Source organism: Ursus americanus, chromosome 7 (assembly GCF_024610735.1).
Source record: "Ursus americanus isolate L20-20 chromosome 7, mUrsAme1.1.p, whole genome shotgun sequence".
NCBI lineage: Eukaryota > Metazoa > Chordata > Mammalia > Carnivora > Ursidae > Ursus > Ursus americanus.
The window spans coordinates 70653290-70671128 of record NC_142133.1 but is presented as its reverse complement, the minus strand read 5'-3'; the positions used below and the strand labels follow the sequence as shown (position 1 = coordinate 70671128).

Below are 17839 nucleotides of genomic sequence, written 5' to 3'. Positions count from 1 at the left end.
CCCTGCAGCAACCAGCCCAGGAAATCAAACCACAACTCCGCAGCTAGGGCCCCGACGGCCAGGGCTTGATCGATAACTGCCAGCTACCCTAATCTTTACCCCCTTCCCTTTTCCCAGCCAAAGAAAGCCAAATATGCTCACTCAACGGTCCGCACAGCGTGCAGGATGCCCCCCCTCCAGGCACCAGCCTCCCTCACCAACAGCCTCCAGTCGGGGCACACCCGAGCCTTCTCTTTTCCCACTAGGAATCGTTCCTACTCCCAGTCTGCTTCTGAGTCTCTGCTAAATGCAGTCTGGTGGCTGACCCCTCCCTTGCTATGGCCAGCTCTGAATCAAGGCCTTCGCCTGCGCTGTCTTGGTTTATTCCCACATCCCGGATGACACTCCCAATGCTCACGTGACCTGGGGGGGCCTGGCAGTCCCTGTGATTGAGAAAACCCATCACCCCCATCACCTAACACGGAGAACGCATGGACGAGGGCCGGGAAGCTGGCACCCTGGCACAGGTGGGGTCTCAGCCTGGGGGTAAGGGGTAAAGTCCTCCCCGGAGCTCCACGGTGGGGAGCTCCACAGAGCGTGACTGTGTGATCTTGGACACGTTCCTGAGTAATAACCGCAAAGATGCTGGATTTGCCCTCCAGTCCCCAGGTGCAAGGCTCCATCATTCTAATGCTCTTACTTGGGGGCAGCCTGAGGCAGGGGAATGGCAGGCATGACCTCCCAAGATTCCACCCCCAGCGAGTCAAGCGACCATTCAGTCCCATCAAGAACAGCCAATCAAGCCAGCTGCTGGGGACTAAGGCTGGGGGGAAGCAGGGAATCTCTGCCCCCTGGCTGTAGCAGTCTGACAGGGTGTACTGGGTCCTGGGAGTTGCATCATACAACAGGAAATGGGAGGGCTGCCTTTAGCTCAGGTTAAACAGCCCAGGGCTTCTTCAGAGCAAAGCTAATCTGAAGTAGTGATAACATTACACAAAGGAAATTTCCTGCACTACATACATCTCACTTTATCCTTCTACCACCGGGGCTGGACTTTGTCTTTCATTTATAGAGAAAGAAACAGAGGCACTAAGAAGTTCAATGACCTGCCCAGTGTCCCCCGGCTGGTAAGGGGCAGAACTGGGATTTGAACCTGGGACTGCCTGTCTCTAATTTTGCTCCGGACTGACCTCACACCCAGCTTTCCCAGTGGCTTTCAAACCATGCTCTAAGGGGTCTGGGCCTTCCACAGAGCCACTCAGGGCCAAGGGAGAGGTGAGCTGAGGCCAAGGGGGCAGACATCCAGTCTCTACTCCTGTTCCAACCGGGCCAATTCTCCCTCAGGCTGTTTGATACACACTGGGGCTCTGTACAAGATTTCTCCAGAACTGAAATTTTTGCTACTGAATTAAAAAAGGGAAAGTGGATGCCTGGGTGGCTTAGCTGGTTAAGCATCTGCCTTTGGCTCAGACCATGATCCCAGAGTCCCAGGGTCGACCCCCACATCAGGCTCCTGCTCAGCCAGGAGCCTGCTTTTCCCGCTCCCTCTGCTCGTGCTCTCTCCTGGCCGCCTGACAAACAAACAAATAAATAAATCTTCAAAATATCACCTTAAAAAAGAAAAAAAAAGTAGAAAGCACCATCACGCCGTTCATTCGGGCCAGACTTCGTGCGCTGGCATGGACGGGGAGATCTGGTCAGTAGATCACGTGCTGCTGCCCCAGTGGGGGATGTGGTTGTGACCAGTACGACAGCTGTCGCTGTGCCCCCTGCATTCCTCATTGATTTTGGTCCCAGTCCAGGGCTCAGTGCTGTCCATAGCGGTACATGACACAGCCCCACTGTGACCGGGAGAATCGCCCCCTGGCAGGTGGCAGGTGGGAGGGGAGGGAAGCCCAAGAGCCAGAGGGCCCCCCCAGGACCCCCGAGCCCACCCTCCCAGAAGCCCTGTGGCCAGCGGACCTGCTGCTCCTGCCTCATTTCCCTCCTGCCACATCCAAGGCTTTCGTCAACTTTGGTTTCCGGGGCTCTTCTCACGAGCTCCAGGGTGCCGCAGGATTCTCAGCGGGACCTGCTACCCTAGGCGGGGGCCAGAACACGAATGCACCCCAAGCCCGCGAGTGAGGCGGCTGAGAAGTCGCCGCTGCGCCTCTCCCTGCACACCCCGCCATGGCCCACCTGGGGGACATCTTGCTTCCAAATCTCAGAAACGGTGGTTTTGGGAGGTGATGGAGGTGGCAATAACCTCACTGTGGTCACTACTTTGCAATATATACACGTATTAAATATCACATTGTACACCTTAAACTCACATGATGTTACGTGCCGATTAATTCCCAATAAAGCTGGGGCAGAAATAAGTAAATCTCCAATGGGAGCAAGTCTGGGGGTACCTGCCAGCGTGCTGTGCTGGGAGGGTTCCAAAACCACAGGGTCATCCCAGAGCAGTGGTTTCATCCAAATGTAGGGAGTTAAGACATTGTGATACTAAAACACGTATGAGTCTCTTGTGAAGATAAAGCAATATTTGTATAAACAATTGTGACAAAATACATGATTCACACTCCAAAAAAGTCCAGCTTCCCTGCTGGAGGCCATGCACAGGACACTGGGCGCTGACCCCCCTCCTGTGAGCAGAGAGCCGGGAAACCCGACCTTGAGGGAAGGCATGTCCATGCAGGAACCAGCCTGTCCCTCGGGGTGCCAGGGGTCCCCTGGGAGCTGGGGCTGGAGGAGGTGCTCCCTGGGCACCGCGGGAAGAGGTGGGAGGCAGTGGCCTCCCGGGGGGAGCAGGGTTTGCAAGGGCAAAGAGGCCTTCTCAAAAGAGAGGGATTAATTCCCTAAAGAATGCTTCACTGGAGTGGCACAACCAAGGCCCCAGGGCAGAAGCTTCCAGGACCTGGCTCTAGGGCAGTGATCTGGGAGGAAAAGCTCCAGACAGAATAAAGTTCCTCACTGCCTGTAAGAGCAAAAACCTACAGAAAACATCACAATGCCCCCAGGCAGGCACCTGGCAATGCCACTTACAGCACATGGACCCGATGGACTACCAGAGAGTTAAGAACGTAGAACTCCACTTACTGATCTGGAAAAACCCCGTATATAAGCTGAAAATAAGCAAATCATGGAAGGGTGCGCACAACCCAATCCCATTTTGGGGTATGAGAAATGTACATCCAGAACCATAAGCCTTCATGGCAAAAGGCCTTTTCACTGTGTTTTCCATTTTTCTGTACCAGTCGTGGGTTATCCAAGTTACAATTCAAGATGTCCCTAACAGGGTATTTCCAGCAGAAGGTGGGACTATGATAGTTGAATTTCATCTTTCGCAGACGTGTGAAGTCGCTAAAACAGAGAGTAAAACCTGACGACTCTGCGGGACAGGGGAAGGGCCGTGTGTGGACGCGGCGAGAGCAGCACAGGGTAAGAGGCATGCGTGCTATGCGTGCTGCTCCGCGGCCACGCCGGGACAGGGAAGCTCAAAACCCCGCGAACAGGGGCGCAGCAGAGCCAGCCCGGGGCGGCCAAAGGCTGGCTGTCTGAAGCACTCCGCACTGGTGCAGCGACTGCCTTTTCCCCTAATCAAAACCAGGTTTAAGAGACAAAGAAAAGCCAGGCCAGTCACTGCAGCCGGCTTTGTGCTGACGACCCCCCTTCCAGCAGCCCTGCCGCGGAGCAACAGCGCCCCGCAGGGTCCACAGCAGGAAGGAGCTGGAAACGCCGCTGCTCCAGAAAGCCAGGCCCGGATGGGGCTTGCGGGTGGGGGGTGGCGCACATCTGGGAGAGCGGGGTGCAACCAAAGGCCCGGGAGTTGGGGGGGAATATGCGTGCAATGCCCAAGTCTCCTGCAAAAACCAGAATGCTCCCCACTCCCCACTAACAGGCAGGGTGGGCAACCTGTTCAATAGTCAACAGGCTCACCTGGGAGTCCAGGAGAGGCCACGGGGCGGGGGGGGGGGGGCGGCGGCACTGTCACATGCAAGGCTCAGCCAAGTCCCTGCTCAACTGTCCTCGACTTTCCCATCTGTGAAAGGGGGATAATCCTAGGGCCCTGCCCACCTCCCACGTTGCAGAATGACTGGAATCAAGGGACAGTGCAAGGGGACACCACCCAGTCGTGACTTGCCATCTGTGGCTGCATGAATTTGGAGGAGCTATACCTGTCTCCAGACTTCAGCTTCACACACACACACACACACACACACACACACACACACACACACACACACACACACACATGAGCCTGATGCCAGTGCTGGCTTCCCAGAGCACCATTTCCCACATCAAACCCACACAGGTCCTGAGAGCAATGTGGTGTGTCATGACCTCTTAAAAAAAAAAAAAAAAAAAAGCAGAAGTAGAAGAGAAATGTCTCTTCCCAGGAATGGGAATCAGTTCCTGGTGTTCAGTAAGTTCTCAAAAAGCCTTAGGTGCTATCCTCCCTGATGAGAGCCACAGCAGTGACTGCTGTCACACCAGTCACTACAGGAGAAACTAGAAGGTCTTAAGCCTCTGGGATCCCTTTCAGGTGCTACGCTTTCCCAGGATTCGGGAATGAGGCCCCCGGAGCTGGCGACGGTGCTGGGGGGCAGGTGGTCCCAGACGGCTGACACATCCCTCGACAATCTGCTACTGGAATAAGTAGGAAATTCAAGGCAACCCTTGCCAACCCCAAAGAGCATTTTCCTACCCAAAAAAGGAGCCGCTTTGCTAAGCGTGACCCTCAGCCAAAGGCTGGCGCAAACCACTGAAGTCCTTCTCCGTCTGGCTTTACGGATGGTTACTCAGAACAACAGAGAGCCTCAGTTCAAACAAAGCCTCATCTTGACCAAAATAAAGCCCAAGAAGGGCCTGCAGGTCGTATAAGGCCAATAAGAAGCGGCTATTATAGACTTCTCCCCACAGAACCTCGCTGCCTCTCCCCCAGGGGTGCTGACCCCGTGCAGGTCAGGGGGACTGTGGAGGGCCGGGGGACCCGACTCCCGGGCATCAAGGTGCTGCACGACTTCCGGCTCTGGTCCTGTGTGTCCTGCAGCGCTGGATCTTCCCTGAGTGTGAATTCTTGTCCCTTCCAGGCTGGTCACAGGGCAGCCCTGCAGCCACATCTCCTCCTGCGTGTCCCCAGCCTCACATCCCCCCAACACCCCCGGGAAAGGCAGGCTGGTGGATAGCGGGCAGAGCCTTCTGGACTGTGATGTTCATGTCCTTTATGCTGAACTTGCCCCTCCCTCATTTCTGGAATAGGACCTGCGAGACAGGCTTCCCTCGTCTGTTGACTGAACTTCGATCTCTCATCAGGGCAGAGGGCTGTCACCCTGGGTCTGCGGTCTGAGTTGGTGGAGGGGGTGCTGCAGCCATGAGAAGAGTGAGTGCTAGCATTCATGTTAACTCGGTCTCCACAAGAGCCCTACAGAGAGGTGCTACCATTACCCTACTGACCGCAGAAAACTGAAGACAAGGGGTACATTGCCAGGGACATGCTGCTGGTAAATGGCAGAGCCAGGATCAAGGCCAAGCAGTGTCCAGGACCCTGAACTAGACTGGAATCCCAGTACCATTATTTACCAGCTGTCTGACCTTGGGCAGGGCACTCGGCCTCTGCAGGCTTCAGTTTCTCTAACCTGTAAAATGGGACGACAGATAGCATCTCCTTGCAGGCAGGTGTCAATGAGACACAGCGTACGAAAGGCGGAGCACCCGCTCAGTGTGTACGAGGTGCTCAGAAGCATTAGCTCCCACCTTGTTTCGTGCACGTTTGGGCCAAGAGGTGGTGAGTCTGTCTGGGACGTCCGCAGATGTCTCTCTGGTCTCATCCTGCCCATACCCCCTGCCCCCAGCACAGGGTGGTCACGCAGTGGGGGCTCGGGAAGAGTGCACTGAGTAGGCAAAGACAGGGGCTCAGGAAAGAAGGCAGCAGATGACAGCATCAGGACACAGAGGGACCACTGAGACCGCACCCGGCTTACCTCTTCTTCCCCAGTGTAGCTGTGCGCGCACTTGTGTGCGTGTACGCACAAGTAAAGGGAACTCAGCTGACTGGCCGGGGGCCCCGGGGCTCACTCTACCTTCTTCACCACACATAGCTGGCACCTTGCAGGTTATTGGTCCCCTCTACCCCTGTATTCACGGGCCTTACAACTGGCCTGTGGGGAGGCAGGGCCCAGGTAAACACCCGTGCTGTAAGAACAGTGACACAGGGCCCAGGGGGCTCCAATCACGTGCCACAAGCCCCAGGCTGTCAGTGATGAGCTGGGGGCAGCCCTGCTGGGACTCAGTACAGAGCTGGGGACCCAGGGCCTGCCCCGTGGCCAGGGAGAAGGTAACATCTGAGTCCAGCCCAAGCACACCAGGCCACGTGGAGTGATGATCCAGGGAGACAGGTTTTCTCAGGCTCTCAGGACAGAGGGAGAGAGGAGCCCTCACCAGAGAGCCCGGAGCAAGCCAGAAGGAGGCCGCATCCAGGACGTGGAGACCTACCGCATGATGCCCAGAGGGTCCAGTGCCTCCTCCTCTTCCTCCTCGGAGGATTTTCCTGCATCCTCGCCCTCCCGGCCTGGGATGGGAGGAGCCTCAAGCTCTGCTCGGTCCTGCTGCTTGAAGAAGTCGAAAGCCTCCCCATCATCCCGGGCCTGGTTGGGTGTATCCAGGACAGAGACATCTCTGCTGGTGAGGTCCGCAGCCCCTGGGGACCTGGTGCCTGTGGAAGGAGAAGGAGGAGGGCACCTGACACCCACTGCCAGGGGACGAGGTGGTGTCGCCCCACACCCAAGCTCCTGTGCGAGGACCTGAGCTGGGGGCTTCCTGCAGTGTCCTGGGATGGGGGCAGCCAGGGCTCCAAGCCTGAAGCCTGCGGCAAAGCCTAGATTGGTGGAGTGGTTATAGGTGGGAGCCTTGGAACATGCTGACAGCACAGCAACAGTACGTCTACGTCTGCGGGCTAAGGGCAGAAAAAGCCAGCCAGTGTACCTTTGTGGGGCATATCAGGGAGTTCTGACAATCCAACCACGAATGAAGACCTGCTCCAAGGGTCTGGGCACTTAGACTCTGAACCCAATGGGTGCACAGTGAGCTCATGGAAGATTCCAGAACAAAATGTAATGGCTCCATTACAAACTGGCTTATATGAGCGCTTCTCAAAGCATGGTCCACACGTGGATATCCATGATGTGGTAAGCACAGAAAGGGAGAGCAAGCATCTGGAATCTTCCATAGCAGCTTGGCATTGTCACGACACCCAGACATGTGATTCTGTATTTGTGAACTATCTGTGACAGATTGGGAATACAAATCCAGTCCTTTCCCACGGACGGATTGAGAAGCATGGGTTCAGACTTCTTCATCTCTACCCAGTTAGTTAGAGAAGCAGACCTTTGAAAGCAGTTCCTTTAAAAAAAAAAAAAATACCACCCTTAGATAGAGAAGCTACAGGATGCCTGGCATACAGGATGTTAACACGCACACCGAGGTAATAAGTGTTACTGCATCACGTGAACCCAAGCAGTAATGATATGCTGCCTTACCTTATGCTTTTTATTAGAACGAATGTGAAAATACCACTCAAAATTTCATGAACCTTCAGTTTCATCTAACAGGCATCATGTAAAAAGCATTTTACAGGTATGGACTCACTGAACTACTGTAAAAATCCACACGAGAGATCCTGTTCATGCCTCCACTTAATAGATAAGGACACGGAGGCGCAGAAAGGCTGGGAGAGTCAGACCACCATATCCCGCTTCTCTGTAACAGAGGGGCCAGGAGATCTGGTTTCTTCCAGTTATGGATCAGCTGGGGCGCCCATACCACAGGCAACACAGCCCACTGGGGGCAAGCAGGTTGTGATCTTGTAGCAAACTCGGGGCCCACAGGTGCATGTGGGGGGCTGGAAAAGGAGAGAGGAGGCCGGGGCTCTGCAGCCACACCAGCCCCAGCCTCAGTGCGTTCACTAGCTTTGGCTTTTTTATTCTTCACCCCTTAAAAAAACTGCTTTGGCTTGGTTGCTACTGTCTGAAAGCTTAGAGACCACAGTCATTGGGAAGAAAAGTGAAACAGAATAGTCCAAAGAGGGGAGAAAGTCAGGGGGGAGAGCCCAGCCCCTCCCGAGGAACCCCTCCCCGCCCGGGGCACAAGCGCTTCATGGGCCTTGGGAATCCGTGCAGGCCTGCACACCAGGGTGTGCTGAGTGAGGGGGTACATGTCAGCCATCCTTCTAGAGAGCAGGCTCTGTCGTACACAGAGAGAGAGAGTTCTCACGCCACCTGGCAGCCAGGCATCCTCCTGTCTGACAGCTGAGGAAACCGGAAAGGGGGGGAGGTGGCTGCGGACACAGCCTGCAAGGGTTTGAGGTCCCGGTACCGGACCAGTGTGGGCTGAGCCTGCACCTGCCGCCGTACCCACCACCATCGCCGGTGGGTGCAAGCCAAGGGAGGTGTCCCCAGGGCTCAGGTCCGCAGGCCTGGCTGGCAGGAGGCAAAGTGGGGTGTGTGTGTGTATGGGTTGGGGGGCTCTGGGGATGGCCAGGAGGGGCATGGGTGGGGTCAGACTACAGAGAAGGCCCCGCGTGAGCCCCGTCCATCACCCAGGCAGTCAGCCTCCTCCTGCTAGCAGCTGTGGGCCCGCTCTGGCCCAGCCAGGGGAGTGAGGCCTAGCTCTGGGCCAAGGGAGACCTCAGAGGTTTGGGACAGAGCCTCAGGTACCTAAGAATTCTAGCAGCTCTGGGCTTCCGGCCAACTCGGCGTCCTTGGAGACACAGCGCAGAATCTCGTTGAACACGGCTCTTCTTTCCCGGATGTCGGACTCCCCAACGAACAGGACCTTCTTGGGGAGCGGGGGAAGGGTGGCCGTGGGGTAACGGCTGCTCAGCTTCTGGTAGAGCTCCTCGATCTCGCTGTACTTTTTGGAGACCTGGAGGGAGAGGAACATGTGGCTTCCTGAGTACTGGCCCCCTCACCCCGCCCAGAGAGCCCGGAGGCCGGGCTATTTGGAGAGCCCCTCCCCAGGACAGCTGCCACAGGACAGACAGGGGTCGTGGGCGTGCCTCGCTCCCTCTGACCCTCCACCCATCCCCCTGCCTTAGGCTCCCTTCCCAACACCCCGTAACCCGTGCTAGGCTGAATTACGAAAGTCTTAGCAGCCCAAGGGGAGATACAGTCACAGGATTCCATGCACTGCCACAGCTCCAGGTAGAGACATGCGGCCCACAGGTGATCCTGGAGGCTGCCGGCCTCCATTCCGGGCCTGTAGCATATTAGTGGGGTGACCTCATGGTCTGGCCGGCTGTTAGGTCATCTTCCTACAACAACATGAGTCACCTCCTGTCAGCACGATCTCTGGGTCACTCCTCCGTGTGCAGCAGCAGCCCTCTAGTGGGGACGGTCCTTACTGTGCTCACGTGGAGAAGAACCAGCTATGGCAAGGTTGTTTCTCGACCCCCCGCACCCTGGGACCTCGGGGAAGCAGGCCGGAAGGGGGTCCCAGGCCATCTGAGTCACCCCGAGACAGCACGCCGTCTCCAGCTGAGTTCGCTCTGTCTGAGGCCCCAGCACGGGCAGCCCCACACGGCCCGGGCCTCACGTGGCGTGAGCAGCTGAAGCATGGCGGCTGGAGGCGTCGTTGCAGACCATGTGACACAAGGCGGCCTCTCAGAGAGTCCCCTGCGCTGAGCCACACAGCCCACCAGCCGCCCAGTGTCCTCTCTTGTCTTGGACTCTGTGCTCTCCCCGCATGCAAGACCTGTCTCCCCGACTCCGCTGAGGGAGCACGGAGCACGCAAACACGCACAGTCCCTCTCCTACTCCCAGGCCAATGCTGGAAATGCTGCTGTGGCCGACGGACAAGACCTGGGAACCCCGGGGCACAGCAGTGTCAGGGCACACAGCCCTGGCCAACTGCAACTCTCCCAAGAACCCCCAGCCTGTAAGGGTTTCAGATGCCGGCAGGTGGCGGGGGTGGAATTTAGATCCCCAGCAGCCCTGTCCCCACACACACTGGGGAGTCACCTGGGACAGGGGACTGCAGCCTGCAGTTGTCCACACAAGAGCCTGGCTCTGAAGCTTTCCTGAGAACAGCCCCCAAGGAAAGGTAAGGCGATACCTTCACACAAGTGGTGCAGGCTCCAACCCCACCCTCTGTGGTCCTTGTGACCCAGCCAGGCAGGGACTGGGCCCCATCCAGGAAGCACTGACCCTGAGGGTTGAGCGCCCTCTGCTGGCCACGCGGGGCCAGACAGCTCCACTCCGGCCCAGCCGGCGGACTTGCTGGGACTGGGGGGTCCTGGAAGCTTTGTGTCTCCAAGAGCACTGACTGTGCCAGGGGCCAGGAAGTTTTAAGTCAGGGGTGTCACCCCATCCAGGACCCACATTCATCAGTGTTCCAAAGCCAGGGCTTTTCAAGTAGCTACCTCAACGGCAGGCAGTACGAGGAGGCTCACAGAGAGGCAGGGAGTGCAGAGCACGGGAGCTCGTGAGTCTGGCGCGTCCACGCAGGGCAGACAGCACCGCTCCCGTCTCTGATGAAAGGGTGTGTGCCTGTGCCGGCAGCACACGGGAGCCTGCCACAAGGCCAGCGGACACGGTGCCCCTCTCTGGGGGCTGGTTTTACTTTCTGATGAGCAATTAAATTCATTTTTATATTAAAATGTGTATCCTTTCCAGGAACAGAATGCAAAATGCTTTTTTTTTCTTTTTTTAAAGCTAAATTGTGGTACTTCAGGTATTTCCAGGCTTTTGGTTGCATCCCCAGATTTCAAGGGGGGGGGGTAAATGCATTCGCCTCTGCCCTTACAGGTGGCTCACGATGTCTGAGAGGCACCTGCAGGAATGGCCACCTAGGCACACAGGCGCACCCCTCAGAGGGTGTGGGCGCCACTGGTCAGGAGAAAGCGGCACTGGTGTGATGCGAGGAGGGGTCAAGTTGTCTTCACACACAGCCTCGCACGTGAGGCTGGGCCCTGGCACGGGACGAGCGGGCTCGCCTGGACGCTCCTCAGGGCTCCCCGTTATGCCCGGAGCCGTGACCTCAGATATGCTCTTCTGCGCCCGTCCCCGACGTGTTGGGCATGTTAGGCTCCACTGGGGGTCGGGCCAGATTATCAGGAGCTGCGAACCCCACCACCACTCACAGCCGAGCAGGACCAGAGCCACCACCTAACATCAGACCTTGATTCTCACCAGAAGCTGACGTAGCACGGGAAAGACAGCATGCTTTTGGACGCTTCCCACTGTCAACTCGCCCTCGAGGAAAGACCCGTGCCTGCATTTTTATCTCTGAGAAGGAGACGTCTCTGCTACTGGGGTACCGGAGCGAGGTCACGCACTGTTTCCCTTTCTGCCTGGGCTGCCAGGAGATTCAGAATGAACCATGTGCAAACCTGTAGCTACTGATTCCGTCTATACCACAGGACTCTTGCTCCTTTCACCTTTATTTCGAAGCTCTCTCTTCCCTTAGCTCCGGTGACTCCACGATGTCCCCTTCTCTTCCCTTGGTCTCAGAGGCTCCTCCCTCTCCGTGACTGTCCCTGGGCTGCTGGGTCTCTGGGGTTCCCTCCTAAGCCCTTCCCTCCGCCCTCCATGTCCATTCTCTGGGCAACCTCATTCACTCCCAGACTTTTAACGTCACCTCCAAGCTGACGCCTGCCACACCTGCCTCCTAGGCCTGACAGGTCCCTCGCTCCGGCCTCATGGATTCATCCTCCTGTGTCCATCAGGCAGACACTTCACGCTCCACACGTCCCCTGAGACCTGCCCCTCCGCTCCTTACTTCTGGTGCAGACGGTCGGTCAGCAGACGATATGCACGTTACCCTGGAGATGTTTTACAACTCTCTGCCTCCCCCTCACACCAAGCACTGCTGGCCTGCCTCCAGCCCTCCCCTGGGGCATCACTGGCCTCGTCACGGGGCCCCCTGCCCCTGCCCGGTTCTTTCCAGTCCAACTCCGCTCCCCACCATAGAGGCCAGTGAGTCACTCCCCTACTTCAAATGCCTCCTTGGCTGCAAGACAGTCAGGCTCCCTACAAGCCCCCCACGACCTGGACTCTGCCCCTCGTCTCCCGCCTCCTCCAGGGTAATACTCCACTGCACGCAGCTCCCCACATACAACCCCGTGGCTAGCCTCCACTTCGGCTGTGCCCTCTGCCTGGGATAGCCTTGTGCCCTTCCGACACCTTCTGGCACTCTCAGGCCCTGAGTGAGTGCTGGCTAGAGAAGCGCCCGCTCCCTGGTGCTGCTCATACCCCAGTGGCGGGTGTGTCTGTGCGCCTGGCCCTCTGGTCCCTGGGCCCCCTCAGGAGCATCCTGACAGAGCCCCCAGCTCACCAAGAACTGGACGACATCCTCGGGCCTGTGCTTAGCCGACTTGAATGCAGCCAGCCGGGTAACCACCAGGATCTGGTACTCCACGTGGCCTGACATCATCTTGCCCCGCACCTCCTGGTGCTGGGGCACGGTCAGGTCGAGGCCCGTGTGGACATTCTGAACTCGCCTGCCAAAGGGAGAGAAGGCAAAGGAAGCTCAGGTTCCAGTCAGCAGGCTTTTCGAGCGACACGCAGACAGGACCTCAGTGGGGGGCAGGGGGGCCCTGCAGGTCTGGGTGGGGGGCTACTCTGCGGGCTGTCCTCAGAGGTCACTGCTTCAAGCCACCTGCCCCACCACACAGCAGCCCCTGGGCTGCTCCCAAAGGGCCGTCCCCAGCAGGAAAACAAGTGGGCACAGAAGAGACGGGGCTCGTGGAAGATCCCTAACAAAGAGGTGTGTTCCACACTCGAGCCCCCGCAGGATTCAGAGGGATGGCATCTGGGAGCTCTATTCCCACCAAGGAAAGTGCCCGGCTCTCTGCGCACAAGCAGTCTGTGACACGTTGCCAGGAACCTGGATAGAGACTCAGCTCTTCAGCGAACCGGAGGGCAGCAGAGCTACAACGGACCTGCCCAGGGCGGGTAGGATGGGAAGGGCCCTGGATGCAGGGTCCTCATTAGCCTCAGGGCCCCACAAGGCACTGACAAGGCTGCTGCATGACGCTTTGAGAGGGTGCTCAGCAAAACAGCACAGCTCTTGGAAATCTGTCAACGCTACACAAATATACTGAATTGCATGGGGGGCAAACAAGTCATGAAACGTATTTTCTGAAGTGATAAAAAAAATTGTAACTGCATCCTCATCCTCTGTAAGGAGGCCATGCAGACCCGTGCGTACAAGTACACGTCACACAGACCTAGCACAGGACCCCGCATCACCAAGGTCGAGACCTGGTACAGGCTGGGCAGGACTTCCAGAACACAGGCAAAGAGGTGCTCTGAGGAGAAGGGCACTTCTGGGCTAAAACTGAACCAGGGCAGGGCCTGGAAACCTCTCTGGACTCATGTCCCAATCCCTCAAAGACATGCCGTCCACCAGGACTCCTTCCACGTGGATTTCTCCCACCTCCATACCAGGCATGCGACATGGTCCGCATGGTGATGCCGTCTGTCACCCACCAGGGACAAGAGCCATACACCTGCATGACAAGTGTGCACACATGCACTGGCCCTACGGACCTCCGCACGCGCAGACATCCTCATGGGACGCAGGGCACACTGTCAGAAGGACCGATGACTGAGGGAAGCCCAGGCGACACCGAATGTACCTCTGTGAGATGGAAAGACGCAACTAACCTATCAGCCCTCCCTTCCTTGGGCCAGTAACCGAATGAGCATGCTTGGCCTCACACTGAGCGAGCTGGTGCCGCTCCCGGCTTGGCGCACAGTGCGCGCGTGTTCTGTGCCGAGCACGGGAGCGCGGAGCCCACTAAAGGTCAGCCTGGCAGCGGCCGGCACTGCTGCAGGCTCTCGGCACCTCACCTGAGTCACTCGGGCTCTCGCGGTCCTACGAGGGACACAACGGCTGAGACCCATTTAAAGAGAGGGACAGAGGCACAAGGGAGTCACCTGCCTGGGTCTCCGCAGGTCAGAGCTGGAGCCGGAGGGTTCACACCCAGGCCGTTGCCCCAGAGCCCGCGCTGCCTCTTCCAGGGTGCAGGGAGGTAGGGATTGGGATCATTCTGGCAATGCAGCACAGGAGGGCAGAAGTGCAGAGGAGGGGGTCTCTTGGCCGCGAAAAGCAGGTGTGAAGGAGCCCCTGGCCTCCCCGCTGGCAGGCACCTCCTATGGCTGGGCTCACCTCTCCCTTAGTACCCCGCACTGACCACCTGAGACCTGCAGTCCACCATCCCAATGCCTTCCGCTGTCCCTCCTGTCACGCCTCGTCAGCTGGGAGGCCCTGGGGTGCCACTGCTGCAATCACTGCTTCAGGCCCAGATCTCCCGCCCCCTCCCAAATCCTCCAGTTCTCTGCCTCCTTTGTACCGGCGCCCAGCAGCTGCCTGGGATGGGGACAAACGCTCGGACATGCCCCCGGGCCAGCCTGAAATTCACGGCCACAACCTGCCAGCTGCAGCCGGGGCCTGGCACCCCTCCACTGGTCTAGACCCGGGCTCTCCAAGTATGGTCCCTGCCGCATTGGTGTCACCTGGGAAATTCAGGCCACTGAATCAGAAGCCCTGGGTGGGGGGTACCCCACTATCTTCATGTTGACAACTCCTCCAGCTGACCAATGCACTTGAGCACCTGAGCCTGACTCACTCACTCTCCCACGCCCCTGGACCCCACGTAAACTTCTGCCACGAAAGGCCAGATAATAAACATTTTAGGCTTTGCAGGACATACGCTCTCTGCCACAACGACTCAACTCAGCCATGTGGCAGGACAGCGGCCATAGATGATACGTAAACTCTTATTTACAAAAGCAAGAAGTGGGCACGATTTGGCTCACGAGCTTGGTCTGGCCAGCTATGCCTTCCACCAAGCTTCTCGAACCTCAGGTGCACCCGAGTCACCTGAGCAAGCTGTCAATATGCAGATGTGGGTTCCACAGGTCGGGGTGGGGCCTGAGAATCTGCATTTCCAGCCAGCTCCCAGGTGATGCTGATGCCACCCTGGGGCTCCTGGGACCATCCGCTGAGCAGCAGGACACGGAGTCAACACCGCCTCTCTCAACAACCCCCGAGAAACCCCCAATGCCTGTTCTTCCCCGACAGCCCTGTTTCTTTTTTCACTGAGAAGGGCAGCAATCAGAGAAACCCCTGAGCCTCCCCCACCACTGGGGACATGCTGGTTGGCTCCTACTTGTGGCCATCTCCTCAGGCATGCTTTTGCAAGTCTTCCCCCGCCCTCACCCTCCCACTGTCCCCCTGCTCCCAAACCCACAGCTCTTTACTGCCTCCCCCAACACTCCCCCAGGCCCACTCCACTCCAGCCATGCTGGCCTCCTTGCTGGCACCCAAGCACCATCCACCCCCGCCCCTGCCCCAGGACATTGGCTCTGCTGTCCTCTCTGCTTCGTATGGTCTTGTTCAAGATATCCTCACGGCTCTCTCCCTCAGGGAGCTTGTCAGGATCTGCTCAACTGCCACTCTATCAGAACGACACTCCTGGACAAAACAGCACTCACACTTCCTATCTGTTTTTCTCCTACCATTTTATTTTCCTTCACACCGTTTACCATCCCTGACACACCATCCCTTTCCCTACTGTCCAGCTGTCCCCACTAAAGCTCCAGGACATGGCCTTCATTTTGTTCACTGCTGTGCCCTAGACTCTGAACCGGTCCTCGGCACAGAGCAGGCTCCCGGTCAGTAGCTGCTGCAGGAACGCATGCGGTGACAGGCGGTGGCGGCTGAGCTGGAAAGCCGAACGGGGCCCGACTGTGAACAGCCTGCCCTCGTGGCTGGTCTCAAACACTGGGACCCCCCCTGTGGGCAGCTGCTTGGGTTCGCCGGTGCCTGCCAGCAGGAAGGGGCGAGCACCACCCGCCGGGCCTTCATCACCAGCACCCAGGACTGCGAGCAGGCCCTGCCGGGCTGGGGCAGGGAGGGAAGCCACCGACCCCTTCCCAAACACCCGGCACCAAAGTCACAGCCCATCTGCTTGTGGCTGAGAGGGGTGTCTGCCGCTGGCACTATTCATACCTGCCAACCTCAAACCTTTCTGCACAGCAGGAAACAGGCTCAGGGAGGGGTGACTTGGGGAGCACCAGGTACACCTCTTGTGCCCATGAAGACACAGCCTGTGACCTCACTGTGTCATGCAGAGGATAGCACGTAGGTTGTGGCATCAGGGTTTCCTTACAATATCACATTTTTCTAGACGTGAGGTCACAGGGGAGTTCAGGTTATAGCTGGCAAAAGAACAGCTGGGCTGGGAAATAAATGCGTTCATTTATGCAATAAACCGGCGTCTTAGACCAAGATTCTGTGCAGGGGGAATGAGGGTGGTGTCTGTGAAAATACCTTAAGTGAGTCACTCTAGAAAGAGTCAAAGCATGTGCCTCCCATCCTTCCCAGGATCCATGTGCCCTGGGTCCTCCAGGAGTGGGTCAGGGTGCGCTCACACTGCACCTTCGGCCGCCCAGGCCTCTGCTGTAACTTGTCCTGCCCATGCGCGACCTCCGTGAGCGGCTGCCACCTCTTCTCTCCCTTCACCTGGCTCCCGCCTACTCTTCCTGAGGGACGCGGCCTCATTCGCCCACTCCTAGAAGCCGGGTTCCGCCGTTGCACTGTGCTCCCATGGCAACCTGAACCTACTACCCGCCCCCCGCCCCAAGATCTGGCCCCCGCAGGTCTGTGTTCATTCCGTGTGCCCTGCAGGGCTGAGCCTTTTCTGATTCACCCCCGTCCCCAGTGCCATGCACCGGGCCTGGTACACAGTGAGCACTGAAAGGAGGCATAAACTGTATTTTCGGGCTAAGAAGAAATGAACGCACGTCGGCAAAGGGGAGAGGAGACCCCCCTCCCTCCGCCCGCCTGCGGGACCAGCCAATCCCGGCTTCCACTGGGTACGCGACGAGTTCGTTACCCTTTCAAGGGCCTCAGTTTTCCCCATCTGTAAAACGGGGACACTCAGTGCGCCCACCTCTCCTGCAGGACGGTAGAGGGGCCGACCCCAGACAACCCGCCAGGACGGTGGCGAGGCCGGGCCGCGGGCCCACCAGGCCGGACGCCTCCGCCTGCTCCTCCGACTGGGGCGCATCCCGCTTGTTCGCGCGCACCCGGAGTCTACGCTGCCCGAAACGCGGCGCCGGGCACGGGGGTCTGGCTCACCTGGAGGTGACGAGCACCGCCGGGGACTGCATGACTGCGGCGGCTCCGGGCGGGGCGCACGGTCACGGGACCCGCTGGCGCTGGCGTCGTCGCGTCCCCGCCCCGCGCGCTCGGCCCGCCCCGGCTCCGGCTCCGGCCCCGGCCCCCGCCCGCCCCCTGGTGGCCACCGACCTCAGCCAGCGGCCGCTGTGAATTTCCGGCCTTTCTGGGACTTTGCGCACTGACCACGCACCGACTGCCCTGCGCCGGCTCCACTGTCGGAGGCCCGGGTCCAGCTAGGCTACGCCTCCTGCCCCCTGCCTGCCCGCCGCCCCCCGCCCCCCCCGCCGCAGGCCCAGACCAGTGTCCTGAGCCAACCCAGCGGCCAGAGGCACGCAAGGATAAACGGAAGAGGCTTGCTGGTAACCGCAAGGCCTGGTGTGCGCCAGTTGTCCTGGCAGCGACAGCGCCCGGTTCCCTCTTAGGAGAGTGCCCAGTGTCCCGGTTCAGACGGTAAATTACTTGGCTCCCCTGCCTTGGGGAGAGTGTTGGGAAACAAGGCAGCCAGTGGTCATGGCCCCGGGGATGCTCAGAGGAGGGTCAAATGAGGTAACCTATAACCCAGCAAACAAGATCAATTAGACCCGTTTGTGGGGCGTTGTCCAAAGAAGCAGCAGCTGACGACTCCAGGGCCTTCTAGTGGCTCTCCTGAAAGAGGCCAACTGGGCCTTCTCAACAAAAGCTTCTGAAAGGT

General features: G+C 58.3%; 1 protein-coding gene across 1 annotated transcript in view; it reads right to left on the bottom strand.

Annotated features, from left to right (window-relative positions):
• HS1BP3 (HCLS1 binding protein 3) overlaps positions 1-17180 on the bottom strand; it is a 29255-nt gene extending 12075 nt beyond the window's left edge. The window contains exons 1-4 of the mRNA XM_045813456.2: positions 17107-17180; positions 12292-12457; positions 8676-8883; positions 6457-6676 (exon numbers count right to left, since the gene is read on the bottom strand). Of these exons, the coding sequence (XP_045669412.1) occupies positions 6457-6676; positions 8676-8883; positions 12292-12457; positions 17107-17138 (626 nt within the window). The 5' untranslated portion in view covers positions 17139-17180. The remainder of the gene's footprint in view (positions 1-6456; positions 6677-8675; positions 8884-12291; positions 12458-17106) is intronic.
• Positions 17181-17839: the final 659 nt, after the last annotated feature.